Source organism: Anastrepha ludens, chromosome 2 (genome assembly GCF_028408465.1).
Source record: "Anastrepha ludens isolate Willacy chromosome 2, idAnaLude1.1, whole genome shotgun sequence".
Lineage (NCBI taxonomy): Eukaryota > Metazoa > Arthropoda > Insecta > Diptera > Tephritidae > Anastrepha > Anastrepha ludens.
The window spans coordinates 64,932,435-64,955,523 of record NC_071498.1 but is presented as its reverse complement, the minus strand read 5'-3'; the positions used below and the strand labels follow the sequence as shown (position 1 = coordinate 64,955,523).

Below are 23,089 nucleotides of genomic sequence, written 5' to 3'. Positions count from 1 at the left end.
ACATTTAACGAAAAAGCAGCCGAGAATCATAGCATGAAAAATATGAAGTGAATGAAAAATGCATTGCAAAATGCAGGCACAGCTGCAATTTCTGCAAAGTCAAAGGCTGACCTTTGAGGGTTGAATGGGCATTTTACATATACAAGGCCCATTTGTACAGAGTGGTAAAAGTGGTATAATGCAAAAAGGAATTCATTTCCTACGCCAAGGCATAGATTTACTGACTTTCGTGGGTCATCGGTTAATAAATAAATTTAGCAAACTAAAGCTGTCATATACGCAGACGTTTTACTTGGAATAATTTTATATTCGAATACGGAAATTTATTAAAATTATTATATATAAATATTTCCCTAAAAATTTAGCGTTCAACTAATAAACAAACAAACACAAAGGTGGTGTCCTTGACACTGGTTTCCAAGCATCAAAGCGGCCGGCTGTAAATTTTCATGCGCACACTTAATCAAACACTCATACACCGCTGCTTAGATGCACAAACATGAAACATAGCATAACAACTAGCTACCTGGCCGCAGAGACGAAGCAACCAAAGCAACAGCGCAAACAAACAATGCCCTTCCCCTAATCACTAACCGCTCATTCATCAAACGCCTGTGCAGTTACTACAAGTATTTTGTTGTAGTTAATAAGTTCAGTGTGGAGGAGCTCTTGATCCTTTGTGTCAACATCAGCTCGTTTTCTCATTTATCCATCTTCATTAACGCTTTAACGTACGTCTTTAACGTGTAATGATTTCACGTCGTGACAAGCTCTTGAATCTACCTTGGGCGCAACAACGCTACGAACATCATCGTGCCAATCTGCATTCCGCCAAACCGGCCATCGATATGCGCTGCCCACCCTTCTACTCGCATGTCATTCTCAAGCCGAAGAAGATGCAAAAGGAGAAGGAACGTTTGCATCGCATCGAAGTAGAAAATGTGCGACTGTTGCAGAAATTGGGCGATATCATGAAGACGAAACGAATGTCGGATTTGTGGTTGGCACCAAGACCAAAGTGAGTATAAGATATAGGGCGTATAAGGTAGATGGGAAGGAGATACATTTAAGAATAAAAATAATGTAATTTTCTGCTTATTAAATGTTGAATGCTTCCATGCTTTTATTTCACTGCTCAATTATATCTAATCTTTCCAATCTCTTCTGCAGTTTTCTACATCGCGAAAAATTATTCGAAACACGTCCGTACTCGAGCCTACCCAAATTGATAACGATTTATGGACCGAAATCATCAGTGGAACACGAGATGAGTTTGCAAAGAACTTTGAAATCGCCGAACTCGCTAATGGTGCACAGATGTCCGACTTGTAGTGGAAAACCCGAGCGTACTCAAGTGGTAAGTGAAAAATCTAAGAAACATTTATTTTTAAGGGAATTTTAGAATTTCTACAAAACGATATAAACAGATAGATTCCCACATACAGCACAGTCTTGCAAGGTGTTTAGGTTAAGCTCCCACTTACCCAGCTACCCAGAGATGATATCACTGGAGTAATAAACTTCGAAAAGAAGTTCAGAATTGAAGTGCATAATAAGTGAAACTGGAGAAACCCGCATTTGAAAGGAAACTCCAGGAGTGTACCTTGCACTGGTACACAGATGGATCGAAGACCCCAGAAGGCATAGGCGCTGGAATTTACGGTGCAAGAACCAAGCGCTCTGTGCCAATGTGTAATTTTCCAAGTGGAGACGTATGCAATCTATCTATGTACAGAGATAAACTTAGACAGAAATGTCCGAAATGAGCGAATCGCCATTGTGAGCGACAGTCAGGCAGCACTGAAGGCCATATCGTCCTGAGATATCAAGTCCACACTTGTCCTTGAGTGTATCGAGAAAATCAATCTACTAGGAACGCACAATCGCATCTGGCTAATTTACGTTCCAGGACATAGGAGTATAATTGGGAGCGAAATAGCGGACCCCTTTGCAAAAGAGGCTGTGGCTTCGTCGTTAATAGGACCCAAGCTCTTCCTTGCCATGGGACAACACACCATCACGGAGAAGCTTAGGAGTGAAGAGCCAGGGCTAAGGAGGTTTGCTGGCTCCAAAAAAGGTTTAGGCAACTCATAACCCTGAGACAACGCCAAGCCTGGAAATTTATAGAAAATATATAGAAAGTGCTCGGCAGTCTCCTTCCATGAAAAGTCCCCACAGCTCGTGGAATGGGAATAAAATGGTAAACATAGTTTTCCGCATGTGTCCCGATAGTCCAATGGCCGGTAAACACAGCTACGAGTTTGGAAATTGAATGGCGTGGAGTCCTCAAAACTTTCTGAGACCTCCATCTACTATGCAGGGTTCAAAGGGTTTTCGAAATAGCACATGAAGAAATGAAGCTCCATCTTTTCTGCGCTTTCCTGAAAAATAAGTTATGCGAATTCCCCTTTAACAACAGTCAGGGCGATGCCGATGACCGGGCAGGAGTTCACTGAACCGAATTCAGTCCTCGTTCTCACGACAGTCGGTTCTACGTAACCGGAACGAGCCGGATTTATAACCGACCAAGGGCTGTAACTTCAGCAGCATTCCAGTATATGAATGGGGAATGTTTATGTTACAACAACAGCAACAACAACCAATTCAGCCCTCTTCCCGGCAAGTTAATCAGTAATTTTGCAAAATTGCCTCTATGTTCCCATGTCGTGGAACCGAGATCAGAGAAATGTTACCTGCACTCCAAAATGGTAAATTTTATCAAATAACAAATCGTTCTGCCAATGGGGATACCAATAGTTTTACGCCCCTTCTGAACAGCAAATATTTTTACATATCACCAGTGTGTATCGAATCCGGGACTCACCCAATGGTTACTCATTTACTCACTCGGCTTGACCGGTCGCGATTACTTTCCATAAAAACTATCAGCAGTTCGGAGGCGGTATAAACCGAACAACACTCGGAAAGTTTATTTGTTAGAAGATCAGTCGAGAATGTGCATTCCGATTAGTTATAATAGTTTCAACTCTGACAAAAAATTAAATTGCCTTACAAAGTGTGAGCTCCTGATAATACCAATCATTTTTCAACTCTAGAATAAGCGCTTTTTTGAGCTCTGCATAAACTTTTTAAAATATTTTAGACTATGGGAACAAGAAATAATTTCAACTTTAATTTCAGGCTATTCCCGAAAATCGTATTCCCTGGGAGCAACCGCGTATTTCACACAACGTACAAATCAAGAAAATTTGTGAGATGAAAATATGTTCGGATTGTGGACATCCCAAGAAGACGCATGAAATGAGAAAAAACTCAAATGCAGAAAACTAATATTCAGATTAAAAAAAATATGCAAAGTAAATAAAAGTGAAAAATATACTTTGGGAGAGGGGCTTTGAAAGATGGTATGAAATAATAAGTGTGTGATCTATGAGTTGTGGACGAAAATTTTTGAGTCCCAAAAATATAGTTGAGTCTAAACGTAACAAAATCCTAGGATTAAATTTTAGCAAGCATAATTTTATATTAGTATTTTTACTTTGAAAGCTTCTGGCCGGTTTAACAATTAAATAAAATTTAAATTATTGCTTTTATTTATTTGTCGATATTTTGAACTCAATTAAAAGTCAGCTACTACGAAAACTTAGTATTTGAAGGCCCCTATAACAGTTAAATCAATTTTTAAATTTATAAGTAATAAATTATTTTCTTTTTTAATTTTTTCAATTTCAAAATCCAACATCTATAACTCATAAACCACCCATTATTTGTTCATAAGTCGATGATGTACGAAATGCCAGGACTAAAACGCAATTGCCAACCTGCCAAGCGATTCATCGTCACCAGTGCGATCCCAATCATACAGTCTAAACACCAACAAAGTATGTTGCGTCACCTCAACCACTGCCTGTATTTTGTGCGTGTGGGCGTGGCATATCAACACACAAGCAAGCGATATTAGTAGCATTATTTTCACGTCATTATGAGTGCGGTTGCATTATATATAAGAGAGAGAAAGAGGGAGAAATAAGGGGAACACAAGAAAAAAGCAAAAAATAACAACTTTTAAATCTACGCCTCCTTTTCATATAACTTACTTAAGTACATAACAACGCAATATCTTAAATACATTTATATATACCCATTTGGGTGAGCATATAAGCCTTTTTACTACTAATTTTATAATAAATATTTACTTAGCCGCTCTACCAACTTTCACTACTTGTGCATGTATGATACATAATTAAATCAGCATACAACAAATACTCGTAATAAATTCCAGCAAGCGAAGCCTTCCTAATTAAAAAGTGTACTTGTTTTTCTTTCAGTGACATGTACCAGAGTAAGTAGCTACGTTTGTGTCTAAGTATTTAAGTATGCAAATGCATGCAATTTCAAGGTGTAGCGCAGACAGAGAAGTCTGTGTGGGGTGACATGCGAAATGTGTATTTTTCAATTCAGGCTGCGTGTGGAGGGTAGAATAGCATATTTTATTATACTCAGAGTTCTAGAGATAAACTTCTGTTAGATCAGTTAGTAAAATTTTGACCAATTAAGGCCCTCATCATGCCCGTCGCAGAAGCTTGGACGATGACAACATCCGATGAAGTGTATCTTGCAGTGCTTGAGAAAAAGATTCTGCGGAAGATTTTTGGACCTTTGCACGTTCGCGACGGCGAGTATCGTAGGTGATTGAACAATGAGTTATATGAGTTTTACGACGACATAGACATAGTGCAGCCAATAAAGACCCAGCGGCTACGTTGGCTGGGTGAAATCATCCGAATGGAAACAAACGCTCCAGCTCTGAAAGTATTCGATGCGGCACCAGCTGGTGGTAGAGGAGGAAGAGGAAGGCCTTCGTTGGAAACATCAGGTGCATAAGATCTTGGCTTCGCTTGGTGTGATCAACTGGTGGCGGTTGGCACGAGAAAGAAACGACTGGTGCGCTTTCAGATTTTCTAACAAACCTCAGTCTTAGGATCTCACCAGAGGATTTAAAAAATCTGCTTCTACAAACCAGGAATTCAAGGAATCTACTCGCTCCCCATTTTTTCTGTCGCCTCCGTGGCTATTCTGGTTGGACGCGCAGTGCTATGTTGATATACATTTTCCTGGAACTTCTGATTTAATTTTCTGTACATTTTCATTGTTACCTTCAAGCCACTTGAACTTGTCGAATTACTTACTTATGCTAGCCAAAGTGGACTTAGAGATTAGCATCTTGTCTTGAGGGGCAGCGTAATGTTACATGTTAACTGTGAGCAAAAGCTGAACACTCGCAAAGATAGCCCAGAGCTATTTCATGTACTTTCCACCAGTATTTGTTGAGGGATCCATTTCAACCGTTCATTCATCAAGAGCCAATGATCCATAATATTTGTGGTTTTTAGTCTAAAAATCTTAATCAATTTCTTCGACGGTCTTCTGTTTTTGGTTTATCGTAGTTGTACCAAATCCATTTGACAATTTTGCAAATGCCATTTGTATGAATAAGATTGGGGCTCCCTTGGCTACCCGTATTCTGCGTCCGAGACGTTGGGTTTAATTCACATTTAGTGAGCGCTGGGTAAACGCATCACTTGTAAGGTCCCGAGATCCTCTTAGCTACGCGTGAAACGGACACGGACCAGGGGTCACAAAAATTTACTCTCGATTATTGTGGGTATTCTGATCGGGCATTGTCAGATGTAAATACTTGGAGTCCGTCTACTGTACTGTCTTACTTTCGCGAGACTAATATAAAGGCAGACAGGCAACAAGTCTCTCTCTAGCTTGATTGTGGAAATAGCGGGCTTGGTCATCACCCGTCTGTTGAATTTCATTAGCAGAATTTCAGAACATAAATATTTGTCATTCGATATTTACCCCCTTAGCTATTCCTCTTTCCCCTTCACTCTTGTAGTGGTATCACTTCCTGTCCAAGTGAGCCTTTTCATCCTTGGGGGGCAACTATATGAACTAATTTAGCCACCTAGGTGACCTAGAAAATTGAGATGTCTCTTGATTGATGCCTATATGGCGGCTTGTGAATCAAACCAATTAATATTAAGGAACTATCGTATGCCTAAGGTAGTAGCCTGGTGTGACGGGTTCAAAAATTCGATGTTTTTTTTTATATTTTTCGGAAGAAAAACATCTTAAAAATATACTATAAAAATTTCAGACAGAAATTTTAATTATTTTTAGGGTTATAGCTAAAATAAGAGAGCGCGTCGTAGCGTGTATGAAAGCGTGTGACACGCCAGCAGAAACTTTAAGCGCGTTTTTCTCAAAACCATGTTTTCGAAATTTCGGGGTATCACTGACTCAAAACTAGTCAACCGATTTGGCTAAAAATTTAACCCGTTATTCTAAACACACATATCTAGATCCCGGACCTTTAAAACATTCAGTTTTTTAATAATAAACTATTTAATTTAAACAATTTATGAAGACAAAAAATTAGATTTTGAGAACTTTTTTCACAAGTCTGCCGTTTTGTTTTTGTTTTTTTATTTTTATGTATATTTTATGTTCGGAACCTAAAATAAAGTCTACAGAATAATAATCTCTTTGAATTTTTTATTTCAGATGACTTTGGAAGGCTGTGTGTTTCCCCGAACCAACTCATCGTTTTTTTAAGGACTCCACTATGACTTGAAAAATTTTAAACAAATTAATATAAAATTAACTTTAAACAATTTTTTTTATATACTTCAAAACATCAATAAAAATATGTCAAAACTTTAACACGATCGCATTTTATTTTCTTTTTAAAAAAGATTCATGAAAAAACGTCGAAATTTCGGTCGATACACCGGACTACTACCCTAAACAAAGTTTCCATATCTCTCTGCCATTGAGTTTATAGTTGACGGGGTAAGTATCTAAGCTGACTGGTCCATTTTGTCTGGTTACAATATTAGTAATTCCTTGAAAATTTTTCAATTATTTGTAATTTTACTAATTTCATATACGTCGATATGTATAGTGGGAAACCTCTTCGCTTGAACATGAAGGTAATGTTCTGCCACCAGTTGGTGCCGCATCGAATACTTTCAGAGCCGGAGCGTTTGTATCCATTCGAATGACTCAGCCAACGAAGCCGGTGGATTTTAATTCACTGCGCTACGTCTATGTCGTCGAGTTGTATGAGACTCTTTGATCCATCGTCTGCGATACTTGCCGTCGTCAACGTGCAAAGGTCTAAAAATCTTCCGCAGAATCTTTTAAAATGGACCCAAAAGATAATCGGCACACAACATCTTTATTCTTTTATTTTCCAACACTTGGCGTATTGATGATGGTGGGCTTCAGCCTTTCACTCAATACGCTAGAACCTTATATGCGGTATTTAGAAGACTTATTTCAAGGACTAAATTGTTCAGGCACCTATTTTATAAGAGCGTATGATTGCTGGCGTATGACAAAAGTGTTAATATCATTGGCCTCAGCAACCATTCCGGATATAGCGATTGATAGAATACAGAATTGAAGCGAAGGGATCTGGAGGTGAACATGGGTAAGACGAAGTTTCTCTTCTGACCAAAAAACTTTCAGTGTGCACGCCTTTCGAGACCAAAGCCACTGTTGCTAATGCCCTGGTAGAGGATATTCAATGAGAGTTCCCATCGTGAAAGAGAAGCGTGTGTCATTTTTCAAAACATATTTGTTACACTGAACCCTGCTCCATTCCAAGTTTCTTTCTTTTGTTATGGATTCCGTCGCATGAGAAAATTGGTTGAAAACTTGTGTCGATATTTGAGAAGTAGTTTCGATGTGCTTATGCTTGATCAAACCAAAGGCGGGATGCAAATGGCCACGCTACTATAAATGAACGAAAGCCACACTTTATAAGTCCTTCATCATGCACGTCCTGTTGGAAGAAGTATAAGGTTAAATGATGGCAACATCCGATAAGGCCACCTTTGAGGTGTTCAAGGAAAAGCTGAGACAAATACGCCAACCCTCAAATTATTCGGTGGGATACCTGCTGGTGGCAACCGAGTGGAAGAAAGGCCGGGTGGAAAAGGACTTCACTTAGTCGTCCTAGGACGCTGTTTGAACTCGACTAAAAATGCTCGGCGGTTTATTGCGCCAATAGAGAAAAGGAAGTTAGCTAAGAAGCGTTTAAGTCTAATAGTATTTTATTTATGATAAGGATTCTTGAAGCGGCTGAGAATATTGGAGTGTAAGAAAGTCGAATATGAAGAATTTACTTGCCTTCTTTGAACATCATATAATTTTTGAGAAGCTTTGATATATTTTTGGTAAAAAAAAAGACTTGTTCAGAGATCAGTATATAAATGCGAAATCTGCATTGATAATTCTTAAACTACTACAATCTTTGCCAAACTCATCTTAATACCATCACTACTCTAGCATCTAAAACCTCGAAATAATTTTATATTTAGCTTTAAAAATACCATCGTTCTAATGCTTGGACTAACAAATATCGAAATATTTCTCAAATGCATATAAACTATTAAACGAAACAAACAATATTCAAGATTCTCTAGACTAAAGCTTACAGGAAAAATGGAGAAATTCAACCAAATAAGCAGTAAAAGCGGGTTAATATTGATTGGACTGCGTAGCTACGAGTATAATAAAACGATAAAAAACAAAGCAAATTCAAATGGTAACAACAAAAACAAACAAATCAACAGAACTCCATTAAATGCCATTAGCAAACCTTCCCAAAAAATCATCATTCGGACTACCAGGAATATCTGAGTCCCACAAATGAAAGACGGCCTTGAGATCCAAAGTGCCGTCAGCAAAGGCAGGGGCCTACAAGAAGTACAACGAAAAATGATGTTTGTGTGGAGCAAAGTGATGTTATCAAATTTTAGTGGCTTATTCATAACGGCACATAACAATAGTGTTTGTAAATATTTCGTGTTAATTACAGTTAATAACGGTTAAATTTACATCGTTCTGCACAATAGTGAAGGGTGACAGTCATGCAAAGAGATTTTGAGGTTAAATTTTGTTGACTGAAAATGTAAATAAATAAATTAAATACACCAACAATTGGGTGGCCATTAACTACTGCACTAGCGAACTACTCACATTAATTACGGTAAACTTTCATGTACACCGAGTGTGTGTTTGCTGAGAGAGTGGGAGGGATTGGGTGATTTCTAAGGCGCATGAACATACTCTTGTATGTATGTGTGTACTTATGTATACTTGTATGAATTTGTAATTAGTTGGTGATACTTTTGTTAATATAATATAATATATATGGGGTAGGATAATTATGATTACTGTGGTTTATGTGTATATTCTTTTGATTTAAACTTTTAATATTTTTATTTGTGTTTCTGTATATTTAACTTTCATGAATTTAATTTGATTTGATTTTTGCTTATGAATTTTTTAATTTTATTTTTATATTATTTAAATATTTTTCTATAATATATGGGCTTATTTAATTTATTTTGTTAATATCACTTAATTTTTATTCTTTTTGTTTATTTTATTTCAGTTTATTCTATTTCTTATTTAATTTTTATAATTTTGCGCGGTTAAATATTTTATATGGGTTTTAAGATTTTTAATTTAATTTAATTTTTTTTAACTCTTGTTTTTGTACACTTATTCTTCGAGAATTTACTTAACTTAATTTAATTTTGTTTTCGTTCATTAATTTTTTAAATTTTATTTTATTTTATTATTTATCTATTTTATTTGGAGTTATTAACTTTTTTATTTTATTACATTTCTTTAAATTTATTTTTATTTTGATTCTATTTTCCACTTTATCTCTTTACTTTTGTTTATTTTATTTAAGTTTTTTCCATTTCGTATTTTGCAATTTTTTTTTTAATTTTGAGCGATTGCATATTGAAGTAAACTATAAGAATTTGGAGGAAAATGTAATGAATGTGAGATTTACTCAATCTTTAAATTAGTGGTATAAAGTTTTTTCAAGTCAAATATGTATGGGGTTTTTTTAAATTGTTTATAGTTTTTAATGCGGCTGCCGTAGTCGAATGGGTTGGTGCGTGACTACCATTCGGAATTCACAGAGAGAACGTCGGTTCGAATCTCGGTGAAAACATCAAAATTAAGAAAAACATTTTTCTAATAGCGGTCGCCCTTCGTCAGGCAATGGCAAACCTCCGAGTGTATTTCTGCCATGAAAAAGCTCCGCATAAAAATATCTGCCGTTCGGAGTCGGCTTGAAACTGTAGGTCCCTCCATTTGTGGAACAACATCAAGACGCACACCACAAATAGGAGGAGGAGATCGGCCAAACACCCAAAAAGGGTGTACGTGCCAATTATATATATATATATTTTTTTTTTAATGTTTATGTATCAAATATACTTACTAAAATTTTTTTAGGAGAGCTTTTTTAATTTTTGTTGGAAATTTTTGCGGAAAAAATTTTTGTTGCCATTTTTGAAAGTCACCTTTTTATTCTTCTTTATGAATAGCTGTAGGCAAAAAGGACCATGAGGTTCAATTTCTATACCTCAAAACTCCCCTAGCCACCAGAGGGAGTCTCCCTGGTCTCCTACGCCGACGACTGCACGATAATGGCGTCGGGCAATGACATTGATGGCCTATGCTTCAAGGTAAACGACTACCTCGCCTGCCTTTCTCGCTTCTTCACTGCGAGGAGCTTGCAACTTTCCTCCACTAAATCCACGGCGACCCTCTTCATCCCCTGGACAAAGGAGGTTAAGCTGCAACTTAAAGTAAAAGTCGATGACACACCAATTCCGACGGTAAACAACCCCAAAATATTGGGAGTTACCTTTGACAGCTTGCTCTCCTTCTCAGCGCATACAACCGCTATTGCAACTAAAGTACAGAATCGCAACAAGGTCCTCAAGTCGCTTGCCGGCAGCACATGAGGAAAAGGCAAGGAAAGGTTGCTGTTGACTTTCAAGGCAATAGGCCGACCGGTTCTTAACTATGCTGCGCCTGTCTGGTCGCCTGGAAGTAGTGATTCGCAGTGGTCGAAGCTTCAGACCTGCCAAAGCACTGCAGTAAGGACCGCGACAGGATGCCTCATGATGTCCCCGACACAACACCTACACGACGAGGCCTATATGCTGCATGTGAAGGCAAGGAGTTTCTGCTAGGGTGTTACCGTAGGCCTCACCCATGCTGACATCTGCTTGAGCCTGAGCCACCTCCTAGGCACGTCAAAAGGCAGATTATTAAAACCTTCCTAAGCTCCCGACCCCCGAATGCCTTTATCGGAGTCCAACCACCACCTGTCGCAGACGAAGAGCTCCAACTTCTCCGAGAATCGCGCGTAAACTTGGCACAATTACGTTCTGGATACTGTAGCAGGTTAAACTTCTACGACATGTGAAGGCACTACACTATCCACCTTTTCACATGCCCTATCAAACCCACTCATCTAACACCCCTCTCCCTCTGGACCCAACCTGTCGAAATAGTTAGTTTCCAGGGCTTACCGATAGATGAGCTAGACGAAGACGGCCGGTGATTACACTACACTGACAGGGCAAAGTTACTGCTAAACAACAACAACACCAATGAGGTGTTAGTTGAAACCTCCAATAAATCTACATAAATGGAGACTGAGACTACACTCAGCGATCCCTGAAAGTTTCACAGTAACATTCCCATAAAATTTTCGAGTTCTCTAGCGTTTAGTAAGCAAAAAAAATGGTTTAACGTTTTATTTCATCCTTAAACTTTACAAAAAAATATATGATAGTTTTAAAAAGCACCGAAGATATTTAGCTTTAAACACTTAAACTAAATTTATTATTTTATTATTATTTTTTTTAATCGGATTGTTTTTATTTTTTTTAGATTATTTTTTAATGTAATTTAAATTTTTTTTATACTTTAGATTATTTTTTTAATATTTAACTTTATTATATTTCTGTTCATTTTATATTGTTTTATTTTAATTCATCTTATTTTACATTCTAGCTTGTTTTGGTTTGTTTTACTTATATTTAGGATTTTTAATTTTCTTTTATTATATTTTATGTAAGTTTATATTATTTTATTTTCTATTTTTTAATATTTTATGTTATTTTATATTTTGCTTTATTTCTTAGTTTTCCTTATTATATTCCAGTTCATTTTATTTTGTCGTTTGTTTTATTTGGTTTTATTTTTTTTTTTACTTTTTAATTTAATATTTTGTTATACTTATTACTTAAAATTATTTTATTTTATACTTTAGACTATTTTTTATTAGTTTTCGTTTTTCCAGATCATTTCATCTTGTTTTTGTATTTTTTAATATTTTATTTTTTCATTTCATTTTATATTTTAGATTACTTTTTATTATTTTACTTTATTATATTTCGTTTTTTTAATTTTATTTCTTTTTCACTGATAAACTTACCTGCCTAATTTCTCGTCATCACCGCTCTTGTCGAAGTCGAACACCGTTATATCAACCGATTGGCCCAGTTCAACATGTACTTTTGCCTTTTTGTGAGAGTTGTGGCATTTTTGTGTTTAGTAGTAATTTTAGAGGATTTTTTTTGTGGGGTTTCGTGCATTTTTTTGGGTTGTTAAAATGCAAAGTAAACAACCAAAAACAAAACAAAGTAAAAATTAGTATTAGGGAAAGAGGATAATTGCACGCACAGAAAGAAAATAAAGTTGATAGGGTAAAGTGTGACAGTTTGCAAAAAAGGTGGCATAAAACACTCAATTCGGGTATGAAAAAAATTGAGAGGCATTTAAAAACTTTCAAACGAAAATTCGTGAGGCATGCAAAACGTCAAAATCAAAAATGCTTGCAGCATGAAATTCTTATGTATAGTTCTTTTCACAAACTAAGGATTGGTATGTGCGTAAAAAATTTTGCCAGATATTCATACCAATAGCGAAAAATTGAAAAATCATTTATTATAATTATGCATTCATTTTTCAAATAATAATTTTTTTTTTAATTTAGAAAAATTTAAAATAAAATTTTTAAATACATTTTTAACAATTTTATGTAGGTATCTTTCCCTGATTGTTTCTATAAATATAACTCAATCAAAAATAAAGCGTTTATGAGTTATTTTCCTCAAATCAAAAATAAAATTCTTAATTTTTCAAAAGTTCAACACAAAGTTCATCCAATTTGATGTAGAAAAATGAATTAGTCGTAAAATGCAGTACATTTGGATTTTTACATTCCACTTCCTGTTTCAATGCTTTCATATAAAATTTTTTAACAATTTATTCAAAAATATTTTAGTGTGTGTTTTTTAGTAAAAACATATAAACATAATACAGTAACCTCATTTGTAAACACTTACCTCGCACCAGTAGTCCCACTTGGGGTTCACATTATTTTCAATAATTTGCGTTTTGAATTCTTGTGCGCCCACATTGATCACCGCATAGGGATCGGATTTGCCTTTACCCAATACACCGATATCCTTCTTCATAAGATCTTTGGCCTCAACGACGTGTATGCGTAAAATACCCTGCACAGAAAGAAAATCGAAAGCAAATATCATTTAATTTATCCCTTCTACTTCCAACGAATTTCTTTCTCTTCTCTACCTCCGGTTCTGGCATTTTTAAACTGATCGCTGGCACCTCATCACTCAATGTGATCGGCAACTTATTCGGCAGCACCATAACCGCGCCGATTTGCTCTACAATTATCCTACGCAACAAATCACTCAATCCGGGCATATCCATAAAATCAATGACGCCCACCAAATTGAAATCGATATTGGGGTTGTTCAAGAAGAAGATCTGCAGACCACCCACCAGTGGCATGGAACGTATGAGTGGCTTCATAACCACGCGCACCCAGCCATGTATTTGGAAGTCTTTGATGCCACCCTTGATGCTGCCCAAATAGAAGTTGATGTCGCAATCACTCGCATAAAACAGATCCAAATCCATAATGATCTCATTGCGATCGACATTTTTATCGTAGATCTTTACGCCACCAATGCGTGGCGGTATTGTGCCGAGTATGATGCGATCGAAGCGGAAGCCATTCATTTTGTAATTGGAAAGTGCGAATGCAACATTTGGCTCGATTGTCTCTTTGACGAGTGTGCGGGCGAAGTGGTTGGCATTGGGCCACACTTGTTTGAGGATCTGTTGGGAAAGATTTTTATTTAAGAATTTTTAATATATCTTAAAAAGTTTTTTTTTGTTTTGTTTAGAATTTAATTACTTACCTTGTTGACCCATTCACAGCGTTCAACATCGGGAAAGTAGACCTGTAACAAGGGAAATCATACAATTTTATTAAATACATCCAAGGCTGTCTTTGTTTGATCTAAGATGCCTATTGACTATACCTAAAAGAAGGTCTAAAGAAGAATACTTGTATGCCCATGATTTCAAATCGTACCCACGAATCCATGAAATACAATTTCTTGAACTGACTGAGAAGTATTATATTTCTAACAAAAAATGTGTTAAAAATATTGCGAAAAAACTATAAAAAAATACATTTGAATTAAAAAAAAACATTTGCTTAAAGTTTTAAGATCAAAAAATTGTTTCTTTTAATATTCTTTTTAACAAATTTCTCTTACTATAACAAACAAATTTTTTTCTTATTTGAACATTTTTAATTTTACAATAACAAACATTTTCAACACATTTTTTAATTACTTTAACAAAAACAAATTTTGATTGAAAAATTTAAATATTTTTGATTTATATATTTTATTTAAATCTATTTTATTTAAATTTTTATTTAAAATCTTTTTTTTCATTTATTTTAATTTTCATTTTTGTTACATAATTTTTGGTTTTCTTATTATGAAAAATAGTTTAAGAAAAAAATGTTTTCCGTAAGTTTTGAAAAACACTCTCCCTGAGATTTTTCGTGATAGCTTTTTCTGGCCAAAAGTCGTATCCTCGAGATCTTTTAACATTACAATGAAAGCTGGGACACACAATCGTCCCTCGACTCATAAGACAAGGGGTTAATAGCTGCGACTGTGCTCAGTGATACTTGAATGCTTCATGGTGACATTTCCATGACTTTCGAGTCATAGTCAAATAGGCACAGCGAGCCAGTGTAAAATCTTACTATGTACATTAGTAAGCGGATACATGAGAATATATTGAAAAAGCAAAATTATTTCACATTTACTTTCTCCCGTTTTGTTTTCATACCGCAATCGTATGTTCTTTTTCAAACGAATTGGAGTCAATAATGCCGTGGTCGCAAGTGGGAATAAAAAAACTGGTAATCGGAGGTGGGAGGCGTCTGTGTAGTATCAGTAATCAAGTTGCTGGGGTAGTCAACCTCTAAAGCACCCAAACAAAACAACAATCCCAATGTTGATACGTCTTATTGATGTATATATATAAACATATATATATGCATTTGCATATATAGCGTAAGCAACATCAGTTTCGCTCAGTTTAGTCCACAAAGTCAAACAGTTCATTTGCAAATTTCATCTGTATATAGTAGAAGCAAAAGCACAACGGAATGAAACGATTTCTGCTCCTCACATTAGCCATCACGTTGCTGATAAAGGTTGGTAGTAATTAAAACCAGTGCGCATTAAAATTTGTTTTTTTTTTGTTTTGATTAAAACCAATATTTATTCCTCCAACAGGATGCGCTTAGCTTGCCCACTATTGCCGAAACTACACCCGCTGACGAAGTCAATGAAATCGAGCATGGTGCAGATGCATCTATAAGTGCCGTATCACCTGCAGCTACGGAATCAGAGAGTTTGAGCGGCACCGAGCTTTTCATAGTTTCGGCCTTCAAAAGATACGCCAACCTACTATTTTTCCAACTCAGGCGCACCCACCAAATTGCCAAAGATGTGCTCGCCGACCCTACAATTGCAGCGATAGGCAGCGAGCAGATGCGTGGAAAAATCGAGATACTACGCAAATATGTGACACAATCAGATTTAGAAGGATTAAAAAAAGTACCGCCTGCAGCAATACCAAACAGATATTACTTAGCTATTGGAACTATTTTTGTGCTTGGACACTTTGACGGTGTCGCACGTGAGTTAAACGCTACAAGCGAACAGGATAGGACACCCGTTGAGAACTTGCTTTGGGCAGCACTGCAGCGTCATGGCTATCAAGAGTACCTGGTGGAGTTGGAAAAACGTGGCGTAGAACTTTTCGAAAGTTTTGTGGATGATCTGGAAAAATATGTGAAATCTCTTTTTCCCGCTGACCGGGAAAAGGATGAGATCTTAATGCCTGGCTACGATATGTACACACAACATCCTGAGCGCTTTTCCAAAAAAGAATTTGGCATTAAAATTTTCGATGTGGTCTTTCATGAAGCGGGGAAAATATATAAATAGTTAACAAAATTTATTAGATTCGCATTTAAACGTACTTTTAAATCGATGAAATGTATGCAGGTTTACGATATAATTTATATAAATATAAAAAATGTATACGCCTAAATTTTTATTTGGTCGTTTTTCTTTTATGATTTTTTCGAGTAGACTTTTAACAAAACAACTTATGAGACTTTATTGGTTAATAAATTTTAATCTATCATAGAAAATATTAGTTTTCCTCAACTTCTACTGATTTGGTTACCTCAGCTGCGGCTGCAAATGATTAATTGACTAAGTTTTGAGTAAAAAGCTGGTAATTTAGTGCCTGACAGGAAAAAAGTGCTAAGTCGGCTTAAATTATTCTGTCAAAAGCTCATAGAATTATGCTGCCAAAAAATTGGTCTTCTAAAATATGTCCAAATAGTGCTTATTAGCAGAGGCGCCTCTGGTCAATGTCACAGTGAAGTGCAGGCTATCAAAAGTGCAAGGTGAGGGATGTCAAACTAAATGCGAACATCCCAGTAAAAATACTAGAAATGTTTCCAAGAGAATTTTAGACAAGAGAGAGAGAGAGAAAAGAGAAATAGAAATGAAAAGCTCATATAACAAAGCCATATTTAATCCCTTATACTATGTTTAGACATGAGCGATTTGTTTTTTTTTTTGAAATTTGAAAAGTCGAGCCAAGAAGCACTGAGAAATTTGGTAACTCATAAAACACTTAAGCTAAAAACCCAATGTATTTGAAGCATTGGAAAGTGAAAGAGTAGATAGTAACGGAGGAAAGGAGAGAAACAAGAGAAGTCAAAAATATAGGATAGAATAAAGAAATATTGCTAACTAGACTTCTGAGAATTTTTCATATTCTTTGGTAAATCTGAAAATATCCTCCAGTTTGAGAGAATAAATTTTCTCATGAAACCAAAATTCGCAGCCTTGCTCTAGCAAAAGCAGGACACTCACTCAGAAAATGTTAATTGCTATACGCCTCCTCTAAGCAAGCCAGGCAAACCGGGTGCTCAGTTATTCCAATGTTGGTCATATGCTGACCCCATGAGTTGTGCCCGGTATAATAATAAGTTTTAGAAGAATGTTCGACAATGTTCGGGATTGTCAGAAAACACTTTGCAGTTCTCCCGCGTTCTAGACTGGACCATCACACTTTATGTAAATCGCATGTACAATCGCTTATCGAATTCATGATTCCTGCAGAACTGATTCTAATTATAGGCTCTAGTTCTTGTGGGCTAACCGCTGATTCACAGTTGGTCAATTCATAGGTAATTTCATTCCCATGAGCACCAAAGTGTACAGGAACCCATATAAGTTCAGACTTATTCTGCAACAGAATTAAGCTTCTTCTTACATTCTTGAACAATCTTTGAGGTTTGCTTTGGCTTCTCCAGAGCTTTCGGTGCAGCCTGACTGTTATTAAAGACTCCAATCTGTTTCCCGCTACATCTCCTCTCACTGCTACTTTCAGAATGGCAAAAATTTCCGTTTGGACAAGTATACCTCTTTTGGGTGTTTCTCCGAGCTTCTTCTCCTGTTTGTGGCATGACGCTTGATGTTGTTCCACAAAGGGAGGGACCTAGAGTTTCAAGCCGACTCCGAACGGCACATATTTTTATGGGGAGCTTTTTCATGGCAGAAATACACTCGGAGGTTTGCCATTGCCTGCCCGGCGGCGACCGCTATTGGAAAGAACTTTTTCATTTCGCTGTTTCTCGCACGAAGATTCGAACCTACCCTTTACAGAATGGTAGTCACGTACCAAGCCATTCGGTTTCCGTGTCCCATTCGGCTACGAAACTCTAAAATCAAAAAAATAATAATCGCATTCGGCGTGCCATTTTCCATAGTGACTACCAGGATGGTCAATGGTTACATAGGTTTTCAAATTCAAATTCTTTCTACCGTTTATTGAAGGCTTCGTTATTGCAAGAAATTGATGAATCATTGGAATATATTTTTTCAAAATGTCAGGTCTTGACAGTGCTCGAGTTGATGGTTCTAAAAAACGGTGTGACAATTCTTCCGCGATTTGAAAGACGTACACCAAACATCAATTGGTTTTCACTAAAAAGCTGCTCCTTTCCTTATAAAAAGCATACAGCTACGAAAACCTCGACCCTTTTAATTTGAGAACCCTAAACTCGGATCACTTGCCAAGATCAGGCTGCGCAGATGCTGGAAAATACACTGAGAATATCCGCAATCGATTTCCAAACTTCCTTAAACAACTATTATTTTCGTCACAAGCTTTTTGCACATCTGGAGTTTTTTTTGTCGGGATGTTGAAGTAATGTTAGGATTGTATGATTTGAGATAGTATGGAGACATACTCTGTAGATCTTATAACTTGTCATGCACTCTTTCGCGAGTAAGTAAGTTTTAGTAAATTGCATCGAGATGTTCAATAAAAGGATTAGACACGTAGATGCTTGCGACAGAAAGAGCAGCTCCCGCAGTGCATTACTGAATGCACCAGGATTGTAAGGAATTGGAAAGTGAGAAGATCTTGAGACATTGACATAGAGACATTGAGCTCTACTGCAAGCGAAAATTGAAAATAAGTGGAAGATAATTGAAGGCCTAAATTAGTATCTTCAACAAATGAGCCATTAATAAATGTGAGCGCTTAGTTTGTTGGTGGTACATAGTAAAGGGTGATCAATTAAGAGGAGTTTTTTTCATTTGCGTTTTTTACAGATCGCGCGCGAGTTGTGGCAAACTGTCATCGTGGATTTGTTGAACAGCGTTTGGCATTTCATCATGGAAAGACTCACACCGCAACAACGTCTACAAATTGTTCAATTGTGTTATGAAAATCAGCGTTCTGTGACAAATGTTTTTCGTGCGCTTAGACCGCATTATGGTCAACATAATCGGCCTGCCTTAAACACTATTCGACATACCATCAACAAATTTGAATCCGAATATTCATTGGTGGATAATTCTCGACCGAATAGACCACGTCCAGCAAGAAGCATTGAGAATATAGCGGCAGTAGCAGAGAGTGTACGTGAAAACCGCGATGAATCGATTCGGCACCGTTCTCAGCAACTTGGACTGTCGTATGGAACAACTTGGTCAATTTTACGGAAGGATCTTCATTTAAAAGCATACAAAATGCAGCTCGTACAAGAATTAAAGCCAAATGACCTTCCTGCACGTCACCGTTTTGCTGATTGGGCTCTTGAAAAGATTGAAGAAGATCCGCTGTTTTCGAGCAAAATTTTGTTCAGCGATGAGGCGCATTTCTGGCTCAATGGTTACGTCAATAAGCAAAATTGCCGTATTTGGGATGAAGAGCAACCAGAACAGGTTCAAGAGCTAAATACCTTTACACCCAGAGAAAACAACGGTCTGGTGTGGTTTATGGGCTGGTGGAATCATCGGTTCATATTTTTTCAAAAATGATGATGGCCGCAACGTAACTGTGAATGGTGCTCGCTACCGTACCATGATATCGGATTTTTTGCTACCTGAAATTGAATCTAATGATCTCTACGACATTTGGTTTCAACAAGACGGAGCCACTTGCCATACAGCTCGTGAAACAATGACTTTATTGAGAAGTCATTTCGGATTTGACTGGACAGACACATTATTTCACGGCAAGTGTGTAGGCGAAACTCTGCTTGATAGCTCTGTGTGGACTGATTGTGAAATATCGTTGCAATCTTTCACAATGGACCTTCTTTTGGCCAATCTTTTGAGGGGCTTTGCGAATATAGTCGAATTGAGCGAACTCATACACCTAAGATTATATTTGTTTAAGACATTTTCTCTACTTACCCACGCTGGCAACTCATCGATGCGCGCAAGTATGACATCCTTCTCGGAAGCCATGGCTGACGCCTTAGCAATGTTGCGCTTGTGTTCGGTGGTTTTACGGAATTCATCGCGCGCCACAGATAGAATAACGGGCGCTATAAGCCACGCGACACTCCAACCCATATAGCCAACCAAGTAAATGGAACCGACAATGGCGACTTTCTTGAAAACCGTATAAAGGACCGAGAAGATGCCGTCGCTGCTAGAGGCGACTGCCCTTTCGGGATTCACTTCTTTGCTAACTGCAGCCATTTCACTCTCATCGATGGGTGATGGTGGGGGTGTGGTAAATTCGGCGAGAGGTGGGCGAGGAACGGCTATATTGGGATCGTGCTCTTCCTTTTCCGCAGACGTTACAGGTTCTTGTTGGGCAGTGGCGGTGGCGGCGGAGGTGGAGGTGACCTCCTGGGTTTCAGGAATCTCTTCGATGGTGCTAAAGAAAGATGAGAGAACGAAAGAGAGGAAATAAGAATATATTGTATTTTATTTTTTATTTTCTATAGTTTATGAAATGGACAAGCTTGCGTCGTGCTTTTCAAGTGCGATTAGTGATTTTTAATTCTTAACTTGTATTACTCTTAAACGTCACGATTTAGTATTGTTGTTTACACAATAAAAACAGAAACTGTCGCCTAAGCTGTTGAGCAGTTTTTTTGTTGCCTTCTGCCTCTACGTTGCTTTGTGCTTTTAAAAATGGGAATGTTACCTCGCTCGCATTGAGTCACTGAGTTTTAATGTAAGACAAGATAGCACTAAAGACTGCTTGCGAACTGAGGAAAGTTGCGACCGACCGGCTGACTGAACAGCTGAGCGACTGACTGAATGATTAGCTGCCGGTTACTGGAGGCCAGCTGCTGTTGCTTATGGGATCGTGTGGCGGTGATTAGAAGCCGTTGGCTGTGCGGCACCGAATATACACACATTTATTTTATTTATAAGTAAACCCATATGTGCATACACACATACACATATATGTATATACTGTTTGTACGTACATATATGAGGGCGATGTGAATTCTTGAGCGGAGGAGCTTTCAAGAAATTCGCTACGCAAAATAATACAATAAAAATGGTGCAAAACGACAAGCATCCCAAGTGTGTTGTTTAGGCTACACATAAGCGAAAGAAAAATAAGATATATTTCATGCGGATAAATTAGCACTACAACGGCGAAACATTTATATTGAATAAAATGCGCACACATTTATAGTTTCTTGTGTGTAGAGTGTTTATGATGATGTCATCTTCCAATGCCTAGCACAACGCAAATGCCTTTGGTGAACTTGGAAAATGGGTTGGCTAATATAAAATAAAATACTAAGAAAGCAATAAAAAGAAGAGGAATAAAAACAATCGGCTTTAAACTGCCGATAAGAAAAAATACCTTAAATTTAAAAGGAGCGAGCATTTTTTTGAGCTGAACTGATTAGTAATCTGAAGAAAATTTATTTTATATTAGCCAAATCGCCTTGACAGGCAATAAAAAAAGCTAAGACTGCACTTTTGTCACGAAAACTTTTTAAAAAAAACCCTCCTCTCATAGCTTTGGCAAAGGGGATTAAATGGTTAAATAGGCTTGGTACTCTAAATTGGTCATAGAAGGGCCAAATGAGAAGGCCGAAAAAGTTTTTTGTCTGCTCGGTATGGATTAAAAATTAATAAAAAAAGTGCGTTTAGCGTAGTACACATAGCAGAAGTGAAATTTTCAAGCCAGACAAAGAAAGAGGGAGAGACCCGAGAGAGAATGAGAAAGAGAGAGAGGAGAGAGAAAGAATATATATCTAAATAAATTGACGACATTTGCAGAGAATACCTATAGACATAATTTACAAAAAACGGAGAAGGGTCGACCGGTGTAGGTAAACGCCGGACACAAACCGTGGTAATAACGCGCACTACTTCGAGCGTTTATCGTCCGCACAAACGCAGCGATTCCAGGACCGCAGCAACGGCACGAATTACCACAAGGCAATACCAATAAATCCGACGCCAGAATGGATAGCACTTTAGAGTACGCACAAGCACTAGCCAGGAAACGGAAATAAGCGCCAAAAAGTAGGTACCAAAAAAATCCCAAAAAAATTGGGACCAAAAAACGCCCCACACAGTGGGCACCAATAACGCCAAAAAGTATTTCCAACAAGCTTGCACCAACAAACAAGCGCCAAAAAATAGGCAGTATTATTTCTCATTAGAAATTAGAAAACACAAGGAAAAACTCAGGAAAAATAGCCTAAAGTGTATCTAAGATATATATAAGGTATAGCTCTCTCTCTCCTTTTCCTCTACGTTATATTTTTTTTCTCTCTCGCGAACGAAAATGCCCAACACGTTGTTTGGCCTTGAAATTTTACTCTCCATTCTCGCTCGTCCACCGACGCCTAAGAAGCTTCACTTCAAAAACATTTTGTGTAGTATTTTTTTACTTGGTTGATGTTAGTAAGTAAAGAAATTCGAAAAATGTGTGTCAAAAATGTTGAAATGAAATTTCGATCATTGTAAAAACATCATTTTGGCTGATTTTTTCAGATATCTCCTAGTTAAGTATCTCTGGTGCGGGCAACCTTTGTTGGATGTTTGGTTGAGCTGCTTCTTTAGTTGTGCCATAGTGTGAGACGTGATTTGTGACACAAATGGTGGGACTTACACTTTAATGTCGCCACCGAACGGCATATAGCGTTTCATGAGAAGCTTTTATATTGCAGAAATACACTTGGAACTTTGCCTTTGCCTGCCTGAAAATTTTATAATTTCGTAATTTTCGAGATACTCAACTGGGGAATTAAGCATGAGCCTCGGTGACCGATTTTCTTGTGTATTTTATGCAGAAAAAGAAAATAGTCATTGCCGGACTCTTTGCAATAGGTACATATACAAGGTGGCGTAAAATTAATCACTCTATTGGAAGATTTATAGGTTTTGCAAATGGCGTCGTACGTCAATCATATTTGATACTTCTGAACAAAACAGTTGCAATATACGAACATACAAGCGCGTGATGGTCAAAATAAAGATTTCCACCACTCAAAACTATTTTTTTTTTATTTAGT

At 37.1% G+C, this 23,089-nt stretch overlaps 3 protein-coding genes across 10 annotated transcripts in view; 2 read left to right on the top strand and 1 right to left on the bottom strand.

Annotated features, from left to right (window-relative positions):
• Positions 1-23,089, bottom strand: part of LOC128871652 (extended synaptotagmin-2) — a 50,810-nt gene that overhangs the window by 6,000 nt on the left and 21,721 nt on the right. For 6 of the 8 annotated variants that reach the window (XM_054113567.1, XM_054113566.1, XM_054113569.1 and 3 more), the window contains 5 exons: positions 20,001-20,472; positions 14,097-14,138; positions 13,462-14,013; positions 13,212-13,382; positions 8,639-8,736 (listed from right to left, as the gene is read on the bottom strand). In XM_054113567.1, the coding sequence (XP_053969542.1) occupies positions 8,639-8,736; positions 13,212-13,382; positions 13,462-14,013; positions 14,097-14,138; positions 20,001-20,472 (1,335 nt within the window). Of the gene's footprint in view, positions 1-8,638; positions 8,737-12,298; positions 12,385-13,211; positions 13,383-13,461; positions 14,014-14,096; positions 14,139-20,000; positions 20,473-20,745; positions 20,847-23,089 lie in introns of those variants that run through there. The other 2 variants (XM_054113565.1, XM_054113564.1) reach the window with 2 other exon arrangements.
• LOC128860997 (uncharacterized) lies at positions 750-3,291 on the top strand. The gene is made up of 3 exons (XM_054098838.1): positions 750-1,018; positions 1,171-1,357; positions 3,142-3,291. The coding sequence occupies exons 1-3, from the start codon at positions 750-752 to the stop codon at positions 3,289-3,291; spliced, it is 606 nt and encodes a 201-aa protein (XP_053954813.1).
• Positions 15,296-16,334, top strand: LOC128871653 (uncharacterized). Its single transcript, XM_054113572.1, has 2 exons — positions 15,296-15,418; positions 15,501-16,334. The coding sequence occupies exons 1-2, from the start codon at positions 15,371-15,373 to the stop codon at positions 16,215-16,217; spliced, it is 765 nt and encodes a 254-aa protein (XP_053969547.1). The 5' UTR covers positions 15,296-15,370; the 3' UTR covers positions 16,218-16,334.

What these genes read in the sequence shown, in the direction of transcription:
- LOC128860997 (XM_054098838.1), top strand. Translation starts at nt 750, where the DNA reads ATGATTTCACGTCGTGACAAGCTCTTGAATCTACCTTGGGCGCAACAA. An exon ending in TGGTTGGCACCAAGACCAAA is followed by an intron (nt 1,019 to 1,170) that starts GTGAGTATAAGA and finishes TCTCTTCTGCAG; the next exon opens with TTTTCTACATCGCGAAAAAT. An exon ending in AACCCGAGCGTACTCAAGTG is followed by an intron (nt 1,358 to 3,141) that starts GTAAGTGAAAAA and finishes CTTTAATTTCAG; the next exon opens with GCTATTCCCGAAAATCGTAT.
- LOC128871653 (XM_054113572.1), top strand. Translation starts at nt 15,371, where the DNA reads ATGAAACGATTTCTGCTCCTCACATTAGCCATCACGTTGCTGATAAAG. An exon ending in CCATCACGTTGCTGATAAAG is followed by an intron (nt 15,419 to 15,500) that starts GTTGGTAGTAAT and finishes TTCCTCCAACAG; the next exon opens with GATGCGCTTAGCTTGCCCAC.